The 21,523-nt window shown below is 43.1% G+C and overlaps 1 protein-coding gene across 1 annotated transcript in view; it reads right to left on the reverse strand.

The window, feature by feature from the left end:
- Positions 1–1,299: 1,299 nt before the first annotated feature.
- Positions 1,300–21,523, reverse strand: part of IL1R2 (interleukin 1 receptor type 2) — a 28,569-nt gene continuing 8,345 nt past the window's right edge. The window contains exons 3-9 of the mRNA XM_008057008.2: positions 20,781–21,042; positions 13,588–13,768; positions 9,693–9,867; positions 7,305–7,370; positions 5,337–5,472; positions 3,489–3,631; positions 1,300–1,496 (exon numbers count right to left, since the gene is read on the reverse strand). Coding sequence (XP_008055199.1) covers positions 1,378–1,496; positions 3,489–3,631; positions 5,337–5,472; positions 7,305–7,370; positions 9,693–9,867; positions 13,588–13,768; positions 20,781–21,042 — 1,082 coding nt within the window. The 3' untranslated portion in view covers positions 1,300–1,377. The remainder of the gene's footprint in view (positions 1,497–3,488; positions 3,632–5,336; positions 5,473–7,304; positions 7,371–9,692; positions 9,868–13,587; positions 13,769–20,780; positions 21,043–21,523) is intronic.

Raw genomic sequence — 21,523 nt, forward strand, 5'->3', positions numbered from 1 at the left:
GTTCATCTTATTTTCTTTTTTTTTTTTTTTTGAGTCAGAGTCTCCCTCTGTCTCCCAAGCCGGAGGGCAGTGGCATGCTCATGGTCACCACAGCCTCGACCTGCAGGGCTCGAGAGATCCTTCCGCCTCAGCCTTCCAAGTAGCTGGAACCACAGGCACACGCTACCACACCCGGTTAATTTTTTGATTTATTGTAGAGACGAGGTCTCGCCAAGTTGCCCAGGCTGGTCTCGAACCCGAGGGCTCAGGCAATCCTCTCCCCTCAGCTTCCCAAAGTGCTGAGATGATAGGCATGAGCCACCGCATTCGGCCCATCCTATTTTCATCTAGTCTATAAATATTTATTAAATGCCTAATTTGAGGCATGGGGATACAGTAATCAAACTAATCTCTCTGTTCTCATGGATCCCCCAGTCAGACGGGGAACACAGAAAATAAATAAACAAATATACACTGGAAGGTCGGGTGGTGATAAAAGCTGTGATGGCACAATGCAGGGTGAGGGGACAGAGAGGGACAATAGGAAGTTATCCTTTAGGAAGGCCTCGGAGAAGATCGCATTTGAGCAGAGACCTGAACAGGTGCAGGAGTGAGCACACTGATTTTCTTGCCATCTGATTTTTTTTTTTTAAGTAAACCCATTTATCTACCAGGAATTTTTTTTGGCGGGTGTATGACATGAAAGAGGTTACATGTTCTCAGTGTGTATGCAATTATCTCAGTACCCTTCCTTCTCTTCATGTTCAGAAATGTTATTATGAAGTTGGACCGACCTATCTCTCAGTTCACTCAGATGTTCCAACGTGTATTTTTCTGATGGTCCACTCTCTTTTAATTGATGTGGTTTTTTTGTTTTTGTTGTTGTTGTTGTTTTGTTTTTTGGTTCTCTCTTTCCAAAGAGGTCATCAACTCTTGCTGAGTCAGCACTTCTAAATTCTCCTTTCCAGTCTCAAAATGAAATTGCATCTTCCTGAAAGGCAAACTGTATCTTAACCCAAGGAACCTCGCCAATGTCAACTTTCAATACATTTTTGTTGAATGAATGGATGGATTTCCAAACTCATGCAGATGTTTTCCACTCTTATTTAGGCCTAAGGGAGCCTCATGCTGTTAAATCAGTCACACCCCACCCACAGACACATATACTCCTGTCATTGACTTTAAGAAGAAAAAGAACGTAAGACGATAATTCTTTATTACAAACCTACTATAAACACAGCAGTTTTGTGAAACAACTGAGGAAAAAAACAGAGCTCCTCAAAAAGCCACAGCCGCTTCCATGACATAGGACATACGTAGTTTGTCTTTGAATTATTTCATTCTGTTTATTTTACTTGGGATAGGATTGAAAGTCTTGATGGCAGGTCTTCACCCTGGTCAGACTGTAGCTTTTCCGATTCTGTGTTTACACCGTCTGTGCATCCATATTCCCCCCAAAACCAAGAAGACCAGCAAAAAGGGAGCCAGCACCACCTTCCAGGAGAACATGGAGGAGGCTGTGGAAAGAACAGAGTCACATCAGGGGTTAAACCATCTCTTGCTGCAACACAGGACAGAGTAGAGCTGGTGCACAGAACAGAAAAGAATTCAAGCTTTTTTTTCTTCATAAACGTGTATTGATTCCCAGAAAAACCCATCCCTCACACCAAGATCAAGGATATTTGAGAACGACGCCCATGGCATTAGAGAAACAAGCAAGACAGGGAAAAATCTGTTAAAAAAAAAAAGAAACGGCCCAAGTAAGGGGCAGATGTCAAGGATCTAACTTTGTTCCACCAGCAGGACAGTGCACATTTAGGATGCTGTCTGTTTACGTCTCAATCAGCCAACTGTGACACAGCCAGGGAACATTCTGCCCCTTTCCAATAAGCATGGGTTTCATGAGGATCAAATAAAGTAGCAAAGGAAAAGAAAACAAACTTTAAATAAAGGAGCTTTAGGTGCCAAGATTACTGCTTGGATCTAACTATTATATTCCACTCCTTGACATCTCTGTGTTACCGAAATGCAGGAAGCAACTATGAATAAAAAGTTATCAGAGTGTTATTAGACACACTGTTGATGAGACTAGAATTCTGCATTTTTAAGCTGTTACTTGCCAAGAATCAACAGTCTCAGCCTGTTTCTCTAGAGGGTTCTGACGCCCTAAAATCCCACAAGGATTAGAAATAAGTGAAGCTGTAATTTTCTGAGAAGTCATCTGAATCTGGCCTCCCAGTCCTGGTGAAAGGCTCTCACTCAGTCAGTGCTCTCCGGAATCAGTCCTGGCCAGCCAACCACGAACATGCAGGCACAGGGCTCGTGTTATGGAAAATTTTAAAGGTTGACAGCATCACGACCAGACAAACCACAGGTTTCTTTGGCTCACTAATCTAACCAGAAGGTGGATTCTGTTTTTGTGGGATCCTCCACTTCCAAAACTGGACAACCACCATCTCCTTCTCGGCCTGTATATCCGGCAATGACCTGAAAGACCACCCTTGGCATATATTCCCTAGTTCTCAAACTTCAGTGTGAAAGGAGCTGTTGAACTGCCATCCTGGGACTCTCTCCAAGAGAATTTGACTGGGCAGGTCTGGGGCGAGCCCAGGGGTCAGCATTTCTAAGGAGTGGCTCCAGCGTGTGTGATGCTGGTGGGGCGCAGAGCACAGATACAGCAAAGCTGTGTCGGGTGCCATTCCCTTCCCTGAGGCTTGGCCACAGCGTGGGCTTTCCAACATACAGTATGTCTGCTGCTGGCTCCCCAGCAAAGCACTGAGATGTGGAGCGATGTGTGTTATGTGATTGCTGCAAGGCTGCCAGGAAGCCATCGCTGAGATTCCAGCTGGGAATCACTTTGGCTTGCCTGCCATTTGCTTCTCAGGCTGTCAACAGAGAGTGCATTAATGGGCCTCCCTCGACTGCTCAGCCACTGAACACTGAGATGGCATCAATTTGGTAAAAAATGATCATGTGAATTTTCCTCTTCTGCTTCCTTCAATGTCCTTAAATGCATGCTGGCTTGATTCGGCTATTAATCTTGTGCTTATTTCCTGTTGTTCAATGGCTTTGACCCTAAAGCTGCCCTGAACCCTGGGTATCTCCCAGGCCCCAGCTCTTGGGGGATAAAACTTCTGAATTTTAGGATAAATAACAATCCACCCTCCTCTAAAGACCACGTGAAGACAGTCTACCTGGTGACCCAAGGCAGTGCCTTGTGAGGACACAGGGTATTTGGAAGTTTATCACAGAACCACTTTATCTGTTCTCCCAAAATCAGCCTGCTAGCAAAACTTTTCATCTGAGCATAATGTCCCAAAGTCCAGCCTCTACCCTACAAAAAAGAAAAAAATCTTTTTAAAAGAAATGGGAGGTTTGCTTTTGGCATTCCACTATCAGGCAATGCCAGAGATTTCCTAAGAAATCATCTGGAGAACAAGTAGCTTTGACTACGATCTATAGAACATTCAACGTGTTTGTGTTTCCCTTGAGTTCCCCAAAATACATACCTTCTTTGACTGTAGTGCGTAGTGTCTGGAAACTCAGCTTATTATGGACAACGCATTTGAAATCTGTGTTCAAATCCTCTCTTATGACTGGATCAAAAATCAATGGCACTTCAATGTAGTTCTCCTTATTTTCTGAATATTCCCTGAGTTAGAATACATTCACTTAGCCATGATGTAGCAAAAGCAAGCCTGTCTTTTACGACGTAGACATCCAAGCATGTGCCGTTAGACACATCCATTGTGCTTAAATCGATTTTGTGTTTCTACACAGTTTGGAGCACCTGTCACCATATTTGTTACTTCTTTGGGAGAGCTTCTCAGCCTATGTCTGAGGGCCCGAGTGGCACTGAAGTTGCTGGTCACTGGAATCGGACTTACAGAAGCCAGTTTGGTTTAGATAATGGAAGGGTTAATTTTTCAAGGCCCTTGATGGACAAAGAACCAATGGTGGGAACAGAAATGCTGAATTTGGGGAAACTCAACTCTCACCAATAAATCATTTCCAGGACTCCAGCTCTCAGGGGTGCCTCCTCTGCTCATCCCTATCACTGACTCTGTCTCTGGAAGGCCAAGTCCAGATCTGAGAGCTGCAGACAGCCCAGGGGAATGGCTCTAATTAGTACAGCTACCATTTATGTTAGAGGAGGCTGAAGACACTCCACCACTATGGATTCGGATGCACAGAAACATCGTTGAGTGGAGCCACCAGGACTATTTTTGTTTTATCTACAGGGGGAAAATAGGCTCCTTTAAGTAAATGGATTGTATGAGCAAGCTGAGATGAGCATTTCATTGTGGCCAGGTCTTTCACAACAAGCGCTTGCAAGCACAAGATTGTTTTAACCACACATGACTTTTATCCACTAAATTACATCCAGAAAGACCTCTTTGGGAAAGTCTTTTAAAAAACAAACAAAAAAAAATTTAGCAAGAAAAGTTCAAGCTAATTCAAAGTATCAAAACTACAATTTGAAAAGCAGTGTATAATTTGGAATGCTAGTCTCCCTTACATGTGAATGGCTCCCACCCATTTTCTAGAGATGACTGCTTATGAGACCTGAATTCTTTCCTTCTCTTATGATTGACCTTCCCTGGAGACCATGGCAGCCCATGGTTCCCTGAGAAACAGAAGAGGCACTGCAGATACTGTGGCCAGGTCTCAGACTTATGGAAACACTGGACAGTGAGGTTGTAGAGTGAAAAATGGAACTCTATTAACTCCAAAATATTTTTGACTTGCAAAAAAGCAATAAGTAAAGTTTCATTAACAGCTACAAAATGCAATATCAATACTAACTCTTCGACCGCAACACGACTCTTACATAGCTATGAAGTTTGATTTGTTTGTTTGTTTGTTTTGGGGGGTTTTTTTTGAGTTAGGGTCTCTTTCTGTCACCCAGGCTGGAGTAAAGTGACACAGTCACAGCTCATCATAGCCTCGACTCCTGGGCTCAGGCGACCCTTCTGTCTCAGTCTTTCTGCAGTAGATGGAACTACAAGCTCGTGGCATCATACTTGGTTAATTTTTTTTAAATTTTGTAGAGACGAGGTCTTGCTATGTTGCCCAGGCTGGACTCAACTTCCTGGGTCTCAAGCAATCCTCTCACCTCGACCACCCCAAAGTGCTGGGATTACAGGCATGAACCACTGTGCCAGGCCTGATTCTGGAGACAATTTTGAGCAAAACTCGGTTTTTAACATTCTAAAAAAGTCTAACAGTTTGGAACCTTCAGAGTTAATTCTAATGTAGCATGTGTGTCATATGGATAAACCGGATGTGACACTGTCTCCAGAAGGAAGAGCAAAGTCTTCACAGGGCTTCACAACAGAAGACCCTTGCCCACTCACTGGCGCTGTCCTTCAGTCACTCGGCCTCCCTCGTAGATGCTCTCTATGTGGGTGTCGTTGGCCGTCCACCACAGCTGGGTGGTTAAGGGTGTGCCGGCTCCCAGAAACACCTTACATGGGATGATCAGTCTTGACCCTGCGGACAGCAAGACACAGCACTCAACCGTCAGAACCCAGCACCTCACATTCGTCACCACACCTGAGCAGTAGACCCTTCCCGCCTTCCCAGACACCCTCATCAGCCCATTCTTAGTCTTTCTCAAACCATTCTGGCCACACGGAGCTTTAACATTTACCAAGTGCCTCCAATTCCTTCAACGGGTCTCCACGGCAGAGACCAGGAGGCATATGGAGCTCAGTGGCTCCATCAAGGTCACCCATGTCTTGCGAGGTAGTCTGACTTCAAGGGCAGCTTTCTCCTACACCCATTCTAGTCACCTCAAAAAATCCAGATCAATGTGCAGATTCTTTTTCTTTGCCCATGGCTGGGCTCAGCTCTACTATTTTCCCTTGGAGTTCGCCATTCCCAGACGGCTGTCACTGAGGATGATCCTTTTCAAAGCCCCTGCATTTCCTACGGATGGCGCCCTCTGCAGTTGTGCAGCGTGATGGTTCTGGGTTCCTACCTTAATCACGGCAAGTTACTTTTCTCTTTAAGTCACCAAAGAGGAGGAGAGAAGAAATCCTTCCTACTCGTTTCCTCCTCCTGGGTGAAGTGCCTGTCTGTGGTGTGTTTTTTAGTGCCCCTGGCTCAGAAGGCCAGCTTGTCTCTGGCCTATGCTACCCCTTCTAACCTTAAAGATTTCTCTCAGCAGAGCAAACCATTTGGTCAGTGTCCTGTGTCTGCCATACCCACCACAGTGTATTCAAAGCAACAGACTGAGAGGTGGGTTCCACTCAGCTGGGAAGCACAGAGGAACCGGAGTTCTGGGACTCCAGTCAGCACCAACTGGTGTCCCTGCTGCCCCAGGTGTCCAGGTGGCTGTTTCCAGAGCCAAGGTGGCAATGTGGATTGCCACCCACATGCCAGCCAGCAGTCCCTGCAACTTCATTAAAAAAAAAAAACCCTCTATAGCTGCCAATTAGAATTTAAACCTAACACCAAACAGAAGTAAAAAGTAAATAATTTTTTAAGTGCTCTACCATCAGAGCATCAGACCTATGAACCCATTATACAGAAATGAACACACAAAAGGGTGCAGGTTTCACAGGCTCACAGACTTGAGTCTGAACCCCAGGTGACCCTGAGGTGGCTTTTTGGCCTTCACTGAACCACCATGACCCCTTGGGTGTCTTTTCCTTCTGGAAAATGGGAGAAATACAAGCTTTCTACAGGGTCTATGCTGGGGTCAAGGGAGATCCCATTAGACCATAGCAGATGCTGGCATCAGAAGGCTGTTAGTACAACCCACTATAGACTCTCACTGGCCACTAGTGTGACCCGTCCCCAAGTGTATGCTGTCTGGGACAGGATGAGCTACACAGGGGGGAAAGTGGAAAACCCCGCTGGTCTTTTGCATTAACCACTCAACCCGCTGACCAGCTACTCTGGCAACAAGAAACTGTCTCTGACCACTGCAGACTCCACTGTACAAATGGGGTCTTAGAGAGATGCAGCCAAGTTTTGATGATGTGAATTATTTTAAAGACACTAAAGATGCTGGCTATGTAATGAGATTCATGTTCAATCCTCTCATATAGATAATAACTGCTGCCAAGGTGTTCAGATTTCCACATTTAGATTTCGTAGGTAGGGTTTCCTTGAAGCGAGGTATGCCTGTTTTCAGGTGATGCCATTTCTAACAACTCTGGACAAAGGGAAACACCCCTCGCATTGGTGACTCCAGACTCACACACTGGGGTTCGAAGGTCTCTGCATTGAACCCCAAGGGGCAGGTAAGTCAGCAGAATCCCACGCCCTCTGGAACTCTGCAGGCATATGGGGTGCACAGTGTTTGCAGGCCTTACCCAGAGAAGCTGATATGGTCTCAAGGGGGGAAACAATCACAGGAATGGTCGTCTCCTCTGTTTTTTCTAAGGAAGAAGCAAGGAAAGGAGAGTCCATGAGGAAGGTCTTCATTTCAAACCCCATTGTTTGGCTAATTAACTAAATTATCCTTTCCCAAATGGCCAGTCATTGTGAGAGTCAGCCTTTGTCTGGCAAAGGAAACAGACTCTCCATGAAATTGAGAGTCTTTGGCCAATGCCTTTCCCAGCAGAGAGATTACTGGAAGAGGCCACAGTTAAACACACATTCCTCTGACAGAAGGTCTTTGCTCTTTGCTCTGTGAGAAACAATTAACCATTCCCCTTCCCAGGCTTCCTGAACACAATCTTCAGAGTCCTGTTTATGACGTCCACAGAGTAGGTTTTACCCGAAGCTCTACTCGACCTAAAATAACTCCCCCACCTCTTCCAAACACCTGCCACAAAATACTGAAGTTCATCTCTTCAAGAAAAGACTCCGGGACTTGAGACCCACCTGTTTGTAAGGCTAATCCCACACTGGGTGATCAATTCAGTAACCCCAGCCTCGGCCACAAATGTCTTTGTTAATTGAAGAGATAAACTCTTTGGGAGGCAGAGGTGGATCGCCAAGAGCTTAGAACCAGTTTGAAGAAACAGGGCACCGGAAGTAAGCAAAAAACGACAAGGTAGTGGTGGCGAGGGTGAAGAGCAGTGGGTTGTCTCCCCAACTGGCCTCATCAACCTCACCCTCTTCCACTAAAGAGCGTTTTGAAATTCTCATGAATGAGCATCAGACAGCATGGCGGGACAGCCCGAGGGGCGGACAGCTTCTTGACCCTGGCCAAAAAGCCTCTTCCTGCCCTCAAAGTCACATGCTGGGACACTCGAGGGAGAGAAAAACACCTTCGGGACTGGATTCCTCAGTGCTTCTCAGACTTGAGGGTGCACCCGCATCAGCCGGGGGGTTTGCGAAACACAAACTGCAGCCTCACTCCCTGGTGTCCAGTTAGTAGGTCTGCATGGGACCCGAGATTTTGCATGTCTCTCGAGTACCCAGGTGATGCAGCCCTGCTGGTCCAGGACCATCCTTCAAGAACTGCTGAGATACGGGAGCATCACAAAATCCAGCTGATATGTAGGGCGGCCGCCCCCTAGTGTTCCCATGGCGCATGAGCAGGATAGTTGAGGACCCATAGAAAGGTACAGAAGTCCTGTCCGGTCTTGTCTGGGATCAAGGAACTGACAAGAATGAACCCTCACAGGGCTATAAAATAAACACAATCTAGACACTTCAGTTCAAGGAAGAACGTGGTAAAACTGGAATCCCTGGATTCTCTGAGAGAGGTCTTTTTCTCCTCGTGTTCTCCAAGCCTTCTGAAATATTCTTAAAAGGCTCCAACCGTGTTCATTATTCAGTCTATAAAGAATTGTGACATATTCTCCAAGGCAGAGTCCAGGATTGATACACTTTTATGCCCCTTGCACCTGGCTCTCCATGTCCAGCACATGAGCGGTGTGGAGTGAATGTGGAACAAACGTTGAATGCTGACCAACACTTCACAGCATTACTTTCAAGCACAATTCAGTTTCATCCCACACCTGTAACCCCAGCACTTTGGGAGGCTGAGGCAGGAGGATGGCTTGAGCCCAAGTGTTTGAGACCAAGCCTAGGCAATATGGCAAGAACTCGTCTCTACAAACAAATTAAAAAAGGAGCCGGGTGTGGTGGCACACACCTGTAGTCCTAGCTACTCAGGAGGCCGATAAAGAAGAATAGTCTGAGCTTAGGAGGTCAAGGCAATAGTGAGTCGTGATCACTGCACTCTGACTTGGGTGACAGTTGAGACCTCAACTCAAATAATAATAATAATAATAATAATAATAATGAGAGCTCTGACTATTTGAAATCCTGGTATCAATAGCAACTAGACACATCTCAGGAAAGATCAAAAAAGAGAGCGTGATTTCCACTGGATACACCAATGCCTAGCCTTGAAACGGGTTGAAACCTCCAGTGAAATCCCAGTTCCCTAGAATTATCCATAAAATGATGGCAGCTATGTTGTAATGGCTGGCTCAGAGGTGTAAATCTTCCCCAGAGGACTCCGCCAAGGGACTTTTCAAGGACACCGCTGCTTGGCCCTCTCTAGTGATGTGTGCTAGCCTCAATCCACCCTTCCTCGGAACAACACTCTGATTTGTACCTTTCAAAGTGCCACACACATGACATCAGGCTCACAAGGCTGATGCTTTAGGAGAGTTGACACATCTGTTTTCTTTCGCCCTTCATGACAATGACCTTCAAGGAATTCCGCGTGCACCCTAATTGGTTCTTGGCATGCTTGCTACTGGACCAGATGGAAAGGTGCCTCGACAACAAGTACTCACTCTTGATGCGTAGGTCGATACTCCTAGTGATATTGTACCACCGGCCTCCGTGGGCAAACGCCATGACACAGACGTAATAGCCCGCATCCTCTACCGACGCGTTGTAGACGAGCAAGCGTGTGGTGCCGCTCACACTTAGAAATTTCTCATTGTGTTCATCCAAAAGGACAGAATCCTGAAGGGAAAGTGGTTTTGAAGGTTCCATTATGTAATCATACATATCGCAAAAGCTATGAATCACAATCATCATTATCCGCCAATGTTGAATTTGCAACCCAAGAATTGCCCTCGTGTTTACTTTGCCAATTGTGTACTTTGGACATACTTTTAAGAAAGGGGATTTGTTGACATATAAAGCAAATAAAACTGCTGGCTTTGTTTAACCACAATATTCAAAGCCTCTTTGTTTAAGTACATGGGAAAAAAGAGACTAACTCTTCTTTGACAAAGGAGACTGTCTATAATACAAACATTGCCGGGCGTGTTGGCTCACACCGGTAATTCCAGCACTTTGGGAGGTTGAGGTGGGAGGATTGCTTGAGCCTAGGTGTTTGAGACCAACCTGGGCAAATGAGCAAGACTTCATCTCTACAAAAATGTCAAATATTAGCCAGGCGTGTTGGCATGCACCTGTAGTCCCAGCTACTTGGGAGGCTGAGACAGGAGGATGAACTGAGCCCTGGAGGTCGAGGCTTTGATGAGCTGTGATCATGCCACTGCACTCCAACCTGGTCAACAAAGTGAGACTGTGACTCAAATAATAAAAACAAATATATGAATACCCTGACAGCTACCTGTAGGCCTCAGGAATATCCTGGAAGAGCACTAAATAATCATGATGGCTTGGACAACAATGTTTAGAAGAGATGACATTGCAGTGATTACTTTAAAAACCATTTCAGTTTTATGAGGCAGTAAGATAGAGGGAAATTCCTACGAAAAATCGAAATGGGAGAAATGAGTCCACACTTTTCATATGGACACAAGGTTCTGCGTGTTCTCTACAGAAACGAGTCCTTGAGATCAAGGCCTCCAGTAAGTAGGAAGAGCTGAATGGGATTTAAGACAACATTCTAATGAGCACACAATGTTCTCTGGAACATCTCTTTCAAAACCACAATGATCGAAAGCTTGCAATAGTCAAACATAACCTTGAGTCATTTCAGAATCTTACTCTGAGTGGGAATTCAGACAAAATTGAAATAGTTGGCCACATAGCTCATGGAATATTGCTTTACAATGTATTTAATTAAAAGGAGAGAGTTGACCGTTCTAAACAAGAGTGGTCAAATGTGAAGAAAGCAAATAGGGTCTGGCACCACAAGTGTTGCAGTGGTGTATAGAGCCCAGAACCCTGGGTCAAAGTTTTGGCTTTGCCATCTATTAGCCGTGTGACCTTGGAAAACATTACTTATGTTTCCTTCTCCATCAAAGGGGGCTATTAACAGTCCCTACTTCAGTGAGATACATGTCAGGAAGTTTAGAACAGGACTGGACACAATATGTGCTTGGCAATGCTTAGTGTTATCATGAAGAGAAGAAATATTATTAAGCATCACCATGATATCCTTGTCCACACACATTTATTGAGCACTGAACTAAGTGCTTCATACACACTAATCTTTAAAATAATCCAGGTCGTGGGAAATATAAGTTGTCATTTTACGGAGGAAACAGGTTTGAGAGGAGAAGTCTCTCAGCCAAGGCTGCACAACACGTAATGATGGAAAGGGTTCCAAACCCGACCCACTGATGCTAGAGCCTGTGCTCCTTCCTCTCCAAGTAAAACCTTTGATTTGCCATCTTTATGCTCTTCCTAAACCAAAAGAGAATGCATTCTGGAGCTTGGTCAGCTTATTCTTAGGAGCTGGCTACTTTCCTTAAGGAAAATCGTTTCCAATATGAAGTTGATATATGTATATCTTACAGTTTCAACATATGACTGACCCACCTGTGATCGATTAAAGCATTAATTCCTATCAAGGTTTAAACCAATAACTGTACTTTTCAGTGCCAGGTTATAAAAGGGCTGGCCAACTTTTTCAGGAAAGGGCCAGACAGGAGTGTTGGAGGCCTTAGAGCGTGTAGGGTCTCGGTCACAACGTGCAATGCAAAAGCCCCCACAGACAATATATACACAAATGAACAGCTGTGTTCCAGAAAAACTTTATTTATGGACCCTGAAATGTGAATCGTATGTGACTTTCAGGTTATTAAATATTTTTTTAATTTCTTTCATACATTAAAAAACTGAAAGCTATCCTTTGATCATAAGTCACACAAAGGCAGAAGGCAACGTGATTAGGGCCCAGGCCATCGTTCCCCAACTCCTGGTCCCCTTGAGCAATACCTGATGTTCTCACTAGGAATGATTAAAACATCCAGGAATATGTTATACAGTATATATTATATATATAGCATATATATTATATATAGTATATATATAGCATATATATTATATATAGTGTGTATATATATATATATATTACATATAATATATTCAACCAAACATGGAAGCAAATTGTGTTTATATTTACTTCTCTGACCCAAAGATGAGCTGTCATGTGCTTTTAAAAAAGAGCTCTTTTAATATGTGCATAAAGTTGTTATATAAACTAACAATTTTTATAGAAAAATAAGCATAGAAAGCTATTTTCTTCAGCTGTTGTAAATTCTGCATTCCTTTTATATTCTGTCCTCACTGATCACTATTTCAGGGACCTTTACCGCAAGCCACATAAGGACTAATAGAACTTAATCCTGGTCCTTTTAAAGTATTTATATGTAATCCCGCGCCTTTGGGAGGCTGAGGTGAGTGGATTGCCTGAGCCCGCGGGTTCAAGACCCGCCTGGACAGCGAGACCTCATCTCTACAATAAATCAAAAAATCAGCCGGGCATGGTAGCGCATGCCTGTAATTCCGGCTACTTGGAAGGCTGAGGCGGAAGGATCGCGGGAGCCCAGCAGGTTGGGGCTGCGGTGGCCAGAAGCGGCCACTGCACTCCAGTCTGGGCGACAGAGTGAGACTCCAACTCAAAAAAATAAATAAATAAATAAAGTATTTATAATACTGCCATCCCTCCACACCTTTGGAGGATTGATTTCAGGAACCCCACCCCTAAAAGGTAGCAAAAACTATGGATGCTCAAGTCCCTTACATACAAAAGTTTGTATTTGCATATCACCTACTCACATCCTTCCTATGCTTTGAATCATTTCTAGGTCACTTGTAATACCTAACACAATGTAAATGCCATGTAACCACAGTCATGAGTAACTTAACAATAAGATTCATTCTGAGAAATGTGTTGTCAAGTGATTTCTTGTTTTGGTTGTGTAAGCATGGAGTGTAGCTACACAAACCTAGATGGCACGATCTACTACACACCTAGGCTGTGTGGTATATCCTATTGCTGCTAGATGACAAATCTATACAGCATGTGAGTGTACTTGAATACTGTAGGCAGTTGGAACACAATGATATTTGTGTATGTAAACATACAAAGATAATGTGTTGCACTATGATGCTAAGACAGCTATGACATCACTAGGCAATAGGAATTTTTCAGCTCTATTATGATCTTGGTGGACCACCATTGCATACCTAATCCATCACTGAGTAAAACATCTTTATGTACCACATGATTATATTTGTTATCCTGTACTGGGGTTTTGAAAAATAATATTGTATTGTTATTTTATTTGTTTTTTTAATATTTTCAATCCACGGTTGGTTTAATCCTTGGATGTGGAGCCCACAGACACAAAGTGAAGATTGTGTATATGTGTATATGTATGTGTGTGTGTATTCTCTTCAGAAAATGGGTATTTTATATCTTTTCTATGGCTACTAAAAAAAAACATTTTAATGAAATGGCATTTTTTAAAGATGTACCTTGTACCATTGAATCTTCACGTCAGTTTTGTTACGGGTGAATTCACTCAGGTCAGGGCACACTAATACCCCAGAGGTTGACAAAGTTAAAAATTGCGGGTATGAGATGAACGCCAGAGAAGCTTCTGTATTCTCAAAAACCCTGAGCTCAATGGACATTTCGTCACAGTAAGAGGCATTTCTGATTTAAAAGGAAAAAAAAAAGGATGATAAATGGCAAGGAAAAATAAAAGTAAACTACATGAAATTAAGAATAATTTCCCCAACCCCATTAAATTCTGCCTCTGCATTTTCTTAATTAGTACAGATGGTTACCAGCTGCTGATGGTTCGACTTGGGATTGTTTGACTTGACGGCAGGACAAATGCAATATAGAAACTATACTTCAGCACAGGAGTCAATAAATTACATGAGATATTCAGTACTGTATTATAAAACAGGCTTTGTGTTAGATGATTTTCCCCAACAGTAGGCTAATGTTTACGTGTTCTGAGCACGTTTAAAGTAGGCTAGGCTAAGCTATAATATTTGGTAGGTTAGGTTATTAAATGCATTTTTTAATTTAGAATATGTTCAACTTACAGTGGGTTTACTAGTACATAGCTCCATTGTAAGTCGAGGAGCATCTGAATTGCTATACTTCTGTCTCCAATCTTTTTGAATCCTCGGAGGCAAAAAGCATCACAACATAATTGTATGAAAACAATGATATGAGCCGGGCTCAGTGGCTCATCCTGTAATACCGTGCCTTTGGGAGGCTGAGGTGAGTGGATGGCCTGAGCACGTGGGTTCGAGACCCACCTGGGCAGCAAGACCTCATCTCTACAATAAATCAAAAAATTAGCCAGGCGTGGTAGCGCATGCCTGTAATTCCGGCTACTTAGAAGGCTGAGGCGGAAGGATCGCCAGAGCCCAGCAGGTCGAGGCTGTGGTGGCCGGGAGCGGCCACTGCACTCCAGTCTGGGCAACAGAGTGAGACTCCAACTCAAAAAAAAAAAGAAAGAAAACAATGATATGTCCTGTGTTTTTCACAAAGGACTGTCTACAAGCCTGATTCCAGTGCCATCAAGGGCCACTGAAAATCCCCGAGTCCCTCTTGAAAAGAGCTAAAGCCTTCCAGGCTCTGGAGCTCCTTGAACCAAACTCCAACATGCTCCAACTTCGAGAACCAGGAAACCATATCCAAATGGAGAGACAGTTTCATAAAAAGAAAATTCCCTTTGCTCCTCTTAGGAATCACTTTTCAACCAAAGTCTCATGTCAGAAAACTGCTGGAAACTTACTGTAAGACCTATAAAAGATTTTTGTAATACTGAATGAAGAAATTAACTTGGTAAGTTTGGTTGGTTTGTTTCTTTATTATTATTATCATTATTACTTTAAACTACCTATAATTTAAATACCATAATTCTATCAAGACCCGAGAATGGACAGGCACCGTGGCTCATGTCTGTAATTCCAGAGCTTTGGGAGACTGAGGTGGGAGGATCGCTTCAGCCCAGGAGTTTGAGGCTAGCCTAGGCAATATAGCAAGTTTTTATCTCTATGAAAATAAAATTTTAAAAAATTAGTCGGGCAGGGTGGTGCACGCCTGCAGTCCCAGCTACTGCAGAGGCTGAGGTGGGAGGGAGGACCACCTGAGCCCAGAAGGTCAAGGCTGAAGTGAGCCATGACTGTGTCAGTGTGCTCTAGCCTGGGTGACAGAGTGAAACCCTGACTCAAAAAAAACCTAGAACTGGAAAAAGGACAGAAGCAAAATCGTGCCAGAAACATAAGGGAAATGAGTGCAAGGATGAAGACAGTAATTCAAGCTACTTTTTTAAAGTAGAAAAACATAAAAATATAATTATCTAAGCTCCTATAAGTCTTGTGCTACCTAGGATACACAAGACTTAAAGAGGTCATGGGGATGTGCTTTACACAGAGGTAAAAATTCTTTTCAGCCGGGCTCGGTGGCTCAGCCTGTAATCCTGCGCCTTTGGGAGGCTGAGGTGAGTGGATTGCCTGAGCCCGCGGGTTCGAGACCCGCCTGGGCAGCGAGACCTCATCTCTACAATAAAGCAAAAAATCAGCCGGGCGTGGTAGCACATGCCTGTAATTCCGGCTACTCGGAAGTCTGAGGCGGAAGGATCGCCGGAGCCCAGTAGGTCGAGGCTGCGGTGGCCGGGAGCAGCCACTGCACTCCAGTCTGGGCGACTGAGTGAGAATCCAACTCAAAAAAAAAAATTATTTTCACAGCAAAAAGTATAACCATCTACATCCAAAAACGTAATAAAATGTGAAAAATATATGCAAAAGAAATATGATAAAAGCTTGCTACTAGAAAGTAAAAGGAATTAATTCAAATATACAAAGCCAATACTTGTATTATATATCATATTTAATTTTTTAAAGGAAAAAATAGATGAAAAGCATTTATGCATAAAGAAAAGCACAAAGTTAATGCTCACCTCGAAAAATGCATAATTCCATTGCAAATTGAATACAGGCAATGGAGGAAAAGTGCAAAGAACAGTGCACGCTTGGAAATGGTCATGATAGCAGCTAGCTGGCAGGGAGCACATGCATGCCAGACCCTGTGCTGTGGGCTTTGCATACATTGTCTCATTTATTCTCCAGTCCCCTGAGGTGGGGATTATTTTTGCATCCCTTTCAGGTGAGAAAAATTAGGAATCCAGAAATTAAGCAAGGTGTGAACTACTAAGAGGTCAAGCCAAAATGCAAAGCCCAGCAGGGCTCTGGGAAAACCCTTAAGTCAAGACACTATCTCCAGAAACCAAGCTTATTAGACATATCAAGAGTTACAGACCTGTTCACATTACTAATCTGATAATTTCCCTTCAGTAAGACACTCCATGAAAATAACGCCATAAAATAAGAGGGGTAATTTTGATCACCACTCACATTCCCCAGCTACTGTGGCATCTGCATGGCAAAGGAGTGGTAGTCAGTGCTGCTTGCCAAACATGCCCAGTTCCTCCCATTCTGAGCACACAGTGTACCACATGTCCAAGTTCTGCTGTGGGTGAGTATAGTTACTTAACGCTTTCTAGTCACCGAGTTGTATGTGTGGAACTTCTACACCAAAGTTTTAATAGCCATGAGGGATCCTCCAAAGCATGTTTCCTCCTGGTATAGCAAGCAATAACATTTGAAATAGTCTGCTCCCTCAGCCTGAGTTCCTGAGACCCTGGGTGTCTGCCAACCCACAGTAGACTAGTTGCAAGTATGAGAAATAAGGCTTCGTTGTTTTAAGTCGCTGAGGTTTGGAGGATGTATGTTACAGCAGCATAACTTTGCCTACTCTAGCTGACAAAAAGATCATGTGGGTCTAGATCACAAGATCACAGAAATCATGGGAACAAGACAATCCCATGCCTTATGTCTATAAATTCCAAAGAGTATTATGGCATCTGCTGATGGTTCTCACTCTATGAGAACCTCAATCTTACAGTTCAAAGAAAGTCTTCAAGGTCAGCCAGGTAAACTCTCCCACATGCAAAGAAAGTGTGACACACATTAGATTTCTACTGCCCTCTTAATTTCAGCTCTCTTTTTTTCTACAAAAAATTTTTTATTTGAGTATAAAAACAAACTTTAAGGCAAACATGACTCAGCTAACATTTCCCTGATTTTTGCACAATAGTACTTCAGCAGTCATAAAGATGAACTTTGGGGAAGGAGAGGGCATTTTAATGTATATATCAGCCACCACTATGGCACTCCCCATGCTAGATCCTCTACATACTATGATCACACATAACCCTCCAAAAAAATTTATTTACAGGGAAGAAAACTGAGACCCATAAAAATCAAGTAATAAGACCAGGGTCCCACCAGATAGAAAGTGAGAGGGCTAAGATTTTCATACGTGTCTTTATGACTCCAAATTTCGTTTTTTCTTTCTAAACTATTAAGTGTTCCTAGCATAAGGTTTTTTAGAAGCACAAGTTTATAGTAAGTTCATTATGAATTCATTATAAGTTCTAACACTTATCTAGGAGTTATGTAGGTGACTGTTTTCACTGACTTAGGATAAAGATTAATGTTAAGGTTTTTACTTAATTCAATAGTTAAAACTCTAAGTTAACATTTATAAAGTGGGTTTTCACTGAACTCATAATATACTAATCAGACACTTTTATGACAGATCAGCTAAAACAGAAAGCAACCTTGAGGGGCCTGGGAAACATTACTAAAAACTTCTTTTGAGTTCTCTTTAGAAACAAGCACTGCAAGATAAGAGAAAAGTAACGAGGACATCTGGACAAGGGATGCGATCATGGGACTCTGAAGAACATAAAAGCCTAAGATGAGAAAATTCCCGACACATAAAGAAATATACACTTAAAGAAACTTTCTTGAGACATTTCAAGGACTGTAATTTGGGACATTGGACTGAAAGTATCATCGTTGGTTTGATGAATAAGACTTGTTGTCTAAATGCCTATGGGAATCTTGGTTTGTTTGCTACTAAGACCACTAGATGGTAACTTTTAGAAGATATGTACGTAAAGGAATTTTCTTTGTCTTGCCCCTTCACGAATGGTATAAAAGCTCTGTGTTAACTAACATTAAGTGGTCATCTGTTCAGGAAGCAGGTGTCCGAGTATATTATCTTCGTCTTTCGCCTATCCGTCTCTCCTTCAGGAGATCTCACGACCCTTGGGAGGCAGGACCCCGCAATCCACATTTCCCTGGTATAAGAAGAGATGACTTGCCCGCTACTTAGGCAGGGTTCATTGATCGGATTGAAATTGTCCCTAAGTTGCTTATAGTAGAGGCTAGCTAGAGATGGTAATCCAAGCTAGGTTTGATTTGAAAGGATTCTCCACTTCACAGAGAAAGAGGGAGAGAGAGCAAGAAAGAAAGGTGAGAGAGAAAACACGCCTCACTCCATATCCCCCATACCTCCCACACATTCACACACACACGTAACACACACACGTAAATCTCTCTCTCTCTCTCTCTCTCTCTCTCTCTCTACCTGACTGATTTGGTCTGAAATTCTTTCATTCACCAGTAATTCCTTTGTGCTAAGAATATTACTTCCTCTGGTTCTTTCTAAATGTGAAAATCCCTGGTGGCAAATGAGTTCATGAAATTTGGAAGGACTCTGGAGCCAACCGGAGCAAGCAGAGCTTTGGGAGGATAAAAACAGCAACTGGAAAGAGAGGCCCGAAACTATAGTTCCCAATCAGGCCAAGGGTCTGCCCTAACCCTTCCAGAAGAACTAAGCCAGGAAACCTTAACAATCATGAACACTAGGCTAAAAGCTTCAAGACATAACAAGAACATTCAATGGAGAAAGAACAGTCTTTTCAACAAATAGTGTAGGGGAAACTGGATATCTGCATGCAAAAAGCATGAAGCTAGACCCTTACACAACTCCATACATAAAAGTTAATTCAAAACAAATCAAAGGCCTAGCCATAAGAGCTAAAACTATAAAAGTCTAAGAAGAAAACACGGGAAATCTTTACTACATTGGATTGGGAAATGATTTCTTAACACCAAAAGCACAGTCAATAAAATTTTTTCAAATAGATAAATTGGCATTGATCAAAATTAAAACTTTTTGTGCATCGAAAGACACTATCAACAGAACAGGAGATATTTGCAAATCATATATCTAATAAGAGGTTATTATTCAGACTATATAAAGAATTCCTATAACTCAATTTTTAAAATGAACAATTCAATTTTTAAATGTGCAAAAAACTTGACTGGCATTTCTCCAAAGAAGATACACTAATGGTCAATAAGTACATGAAAAGATGTTCAACATCATTAATTTTTACAGAGATGCAAATCAAAACCACAATGAGATACCACTGCACACCTATTAGGATGGCTCTTGTAAAACAAACAAACCAAAAGAAACAGGAAATAACAAGTGTTGGTGAGGATGTAGCGTGACTGAACTTTTGTGAACACAAAATGGTACAGCCACTATGGAAAACACAATGGCTATTTCCCAAAAATTAAATATAAAATTTCCATATGATCAAGCAACTCCTATTTGCTGTATATACTAAAAGAATGGAAAGCAGAGACTCAGACAGATATTTGTACATCCATATCCATACCAGCATTATTCACAGGAACCAAAAGGCAAAAGCAATCCAAGTGTTCATGGATGGATAAATGGATAAACAAAATGTGGTACATACATAAAATGGAATAATATTATTCAACCTTGAAAAGGAAGGAAATTCTGGCACATGATACAACATGGAGGAACCTTGAAAACATTGTTCTAGGTGAAATAAGCCAGTCACGTAAAGACAAATACGGTATGATTCCACTTATACGAGGTACCTAGAGTTGTCAGATTCGTAGACACAGGAAGCAGAATGGGAGTTGCCAAGACTAAGAGAAGGGGAGAATGAGGAGTCAGTGTTTACTGGATGCAGAGTTTCAGTTTTGGAAGATGAAGGAGTCCCGGAGGGATGGTGGTGATGGTTGCACAACCATGTGAATGTACTTAATGCCACCAAACTATATATACACTTAAACATGGTTAGGATGGTAAATGTATGTTATGCATATTTTGTGACAATGAAAGGGGAAAAAAAAAACAAGACAAAAGGAGAAGAGGACTGGACCCAGGGTCAGGAGACGTGGTTCCAGTGTCATCCCCACCACCCACCAACTGGGGACTTTCCAAGTCAGCTTGTTTCTCTCATCCATACACTGATCGGTTGGATTAATCTCTCCCTAAGGTCTCATCCAGCTCTAAAATTCTCTTCCGCATTCTGCATCTATTTCTTGTGCGCCCGCCACGTGGATTCAGCAGTGAACACAACAGATGGAGGTCCTGCCCTCCCAGAGTTTATATTCTAACCAGATTGATGAACATTAAATACATAAATGCATATAGATGCGTCCGATGAGAAAAATGCTGGTGAGTAAAAGGAGCATATGGAGAGAGAGTGACAGAGTGCTGCGCCAGCTAACGTAGCGAGGGAAGTCCTCTCCAAAGGCGTCATTTGAGCAAAGATCAAAGGAAGGCACAGAGGGAGCCATAAGCCTGTCGGGTTAGGGAGTATTTCAGGAACAACAAGGAGGACACAGGTGGGTTCTGACCTGCACACTGGCTTTTGAAATCCAGAAGAACTGAATACTGAAGAATGCCACAAGCGTCCCTTCTGCCAAGAGCCCTCCTCGCCACCCCCACCAGAGGGGCTTACCTGACAGTGCAGATGTAGGTGCCAGCGTCCTCCTGCAAGACGGGCAGAATCCCCAGAGTACCATCCCGGGCCCACATTCGTGTCTCTTCTCCTGGGACCAGCCTACCAGAGTCATTTCTACGCCACGTCAGGTTGACATGGGGACTGGCAGAAGCCCACAACCAATATGGCATCTGGGGACACCTCAGGACCACCGGCTCCCCTTCCAGCCTGAGTTCCCGTTTGTAATGCTTGCCGCGAAATCGGCAGTTTCCCGCGGCCACTGAAAGATGGAGAGACCACAGTCAGGCTTTGGGTCTGAAACCAGCCCAGATCACAAGACCTCCCTGGTCCTCAGACTGAGCCTGGTGCAGGTAGGAAGACATGGAACACATCCAAGGATAATGGTCACAGGCCCCTCACAAGGTGACCTGCACCCCAGGAACCCTATTAACACTCCTCCATCATTACGATTTCAAAATTCCCAAATAACAAGTTCAGGGCTTCCATCAGTTTCAAATTACATTTTGTGGGGAAAATTAAATCAGGTTTAGATAGAACAACAACAACAAAAGATCTAAAAATCTAGCTATATTTTTCACTTGTTGACTTCTCATTATTAAAAGTAGATCTGAGCCGAGTTCATTTAAAAGTTTAGTTCTGACAGGTCGTGTGGTGAAAATCCAAAGGCCCCTTTTTGTTAAGGACAAACACACCACTTCTCCGGCTTGCTCCTTGGCAGGAGTGACCCACACCCAGGGCAC

Source organism: Carlito syrichta, unplaced genomic scaffold (assembly GCF_000164805.1).
Source record: "Carlito syrichta isolate Samal-C Ts95f unplaced genomic scaffold, Tarsius_syrichta-2.0.1 Scaffold302603, whole genome shotgun sequence".
NCBI classification, from domain to species: domain Eukaryota; kingdom Metazoa; phylum Chordata; class Mammalia; order Primates; family Tarsiidae; genus Carlito; species Carlito syrichta.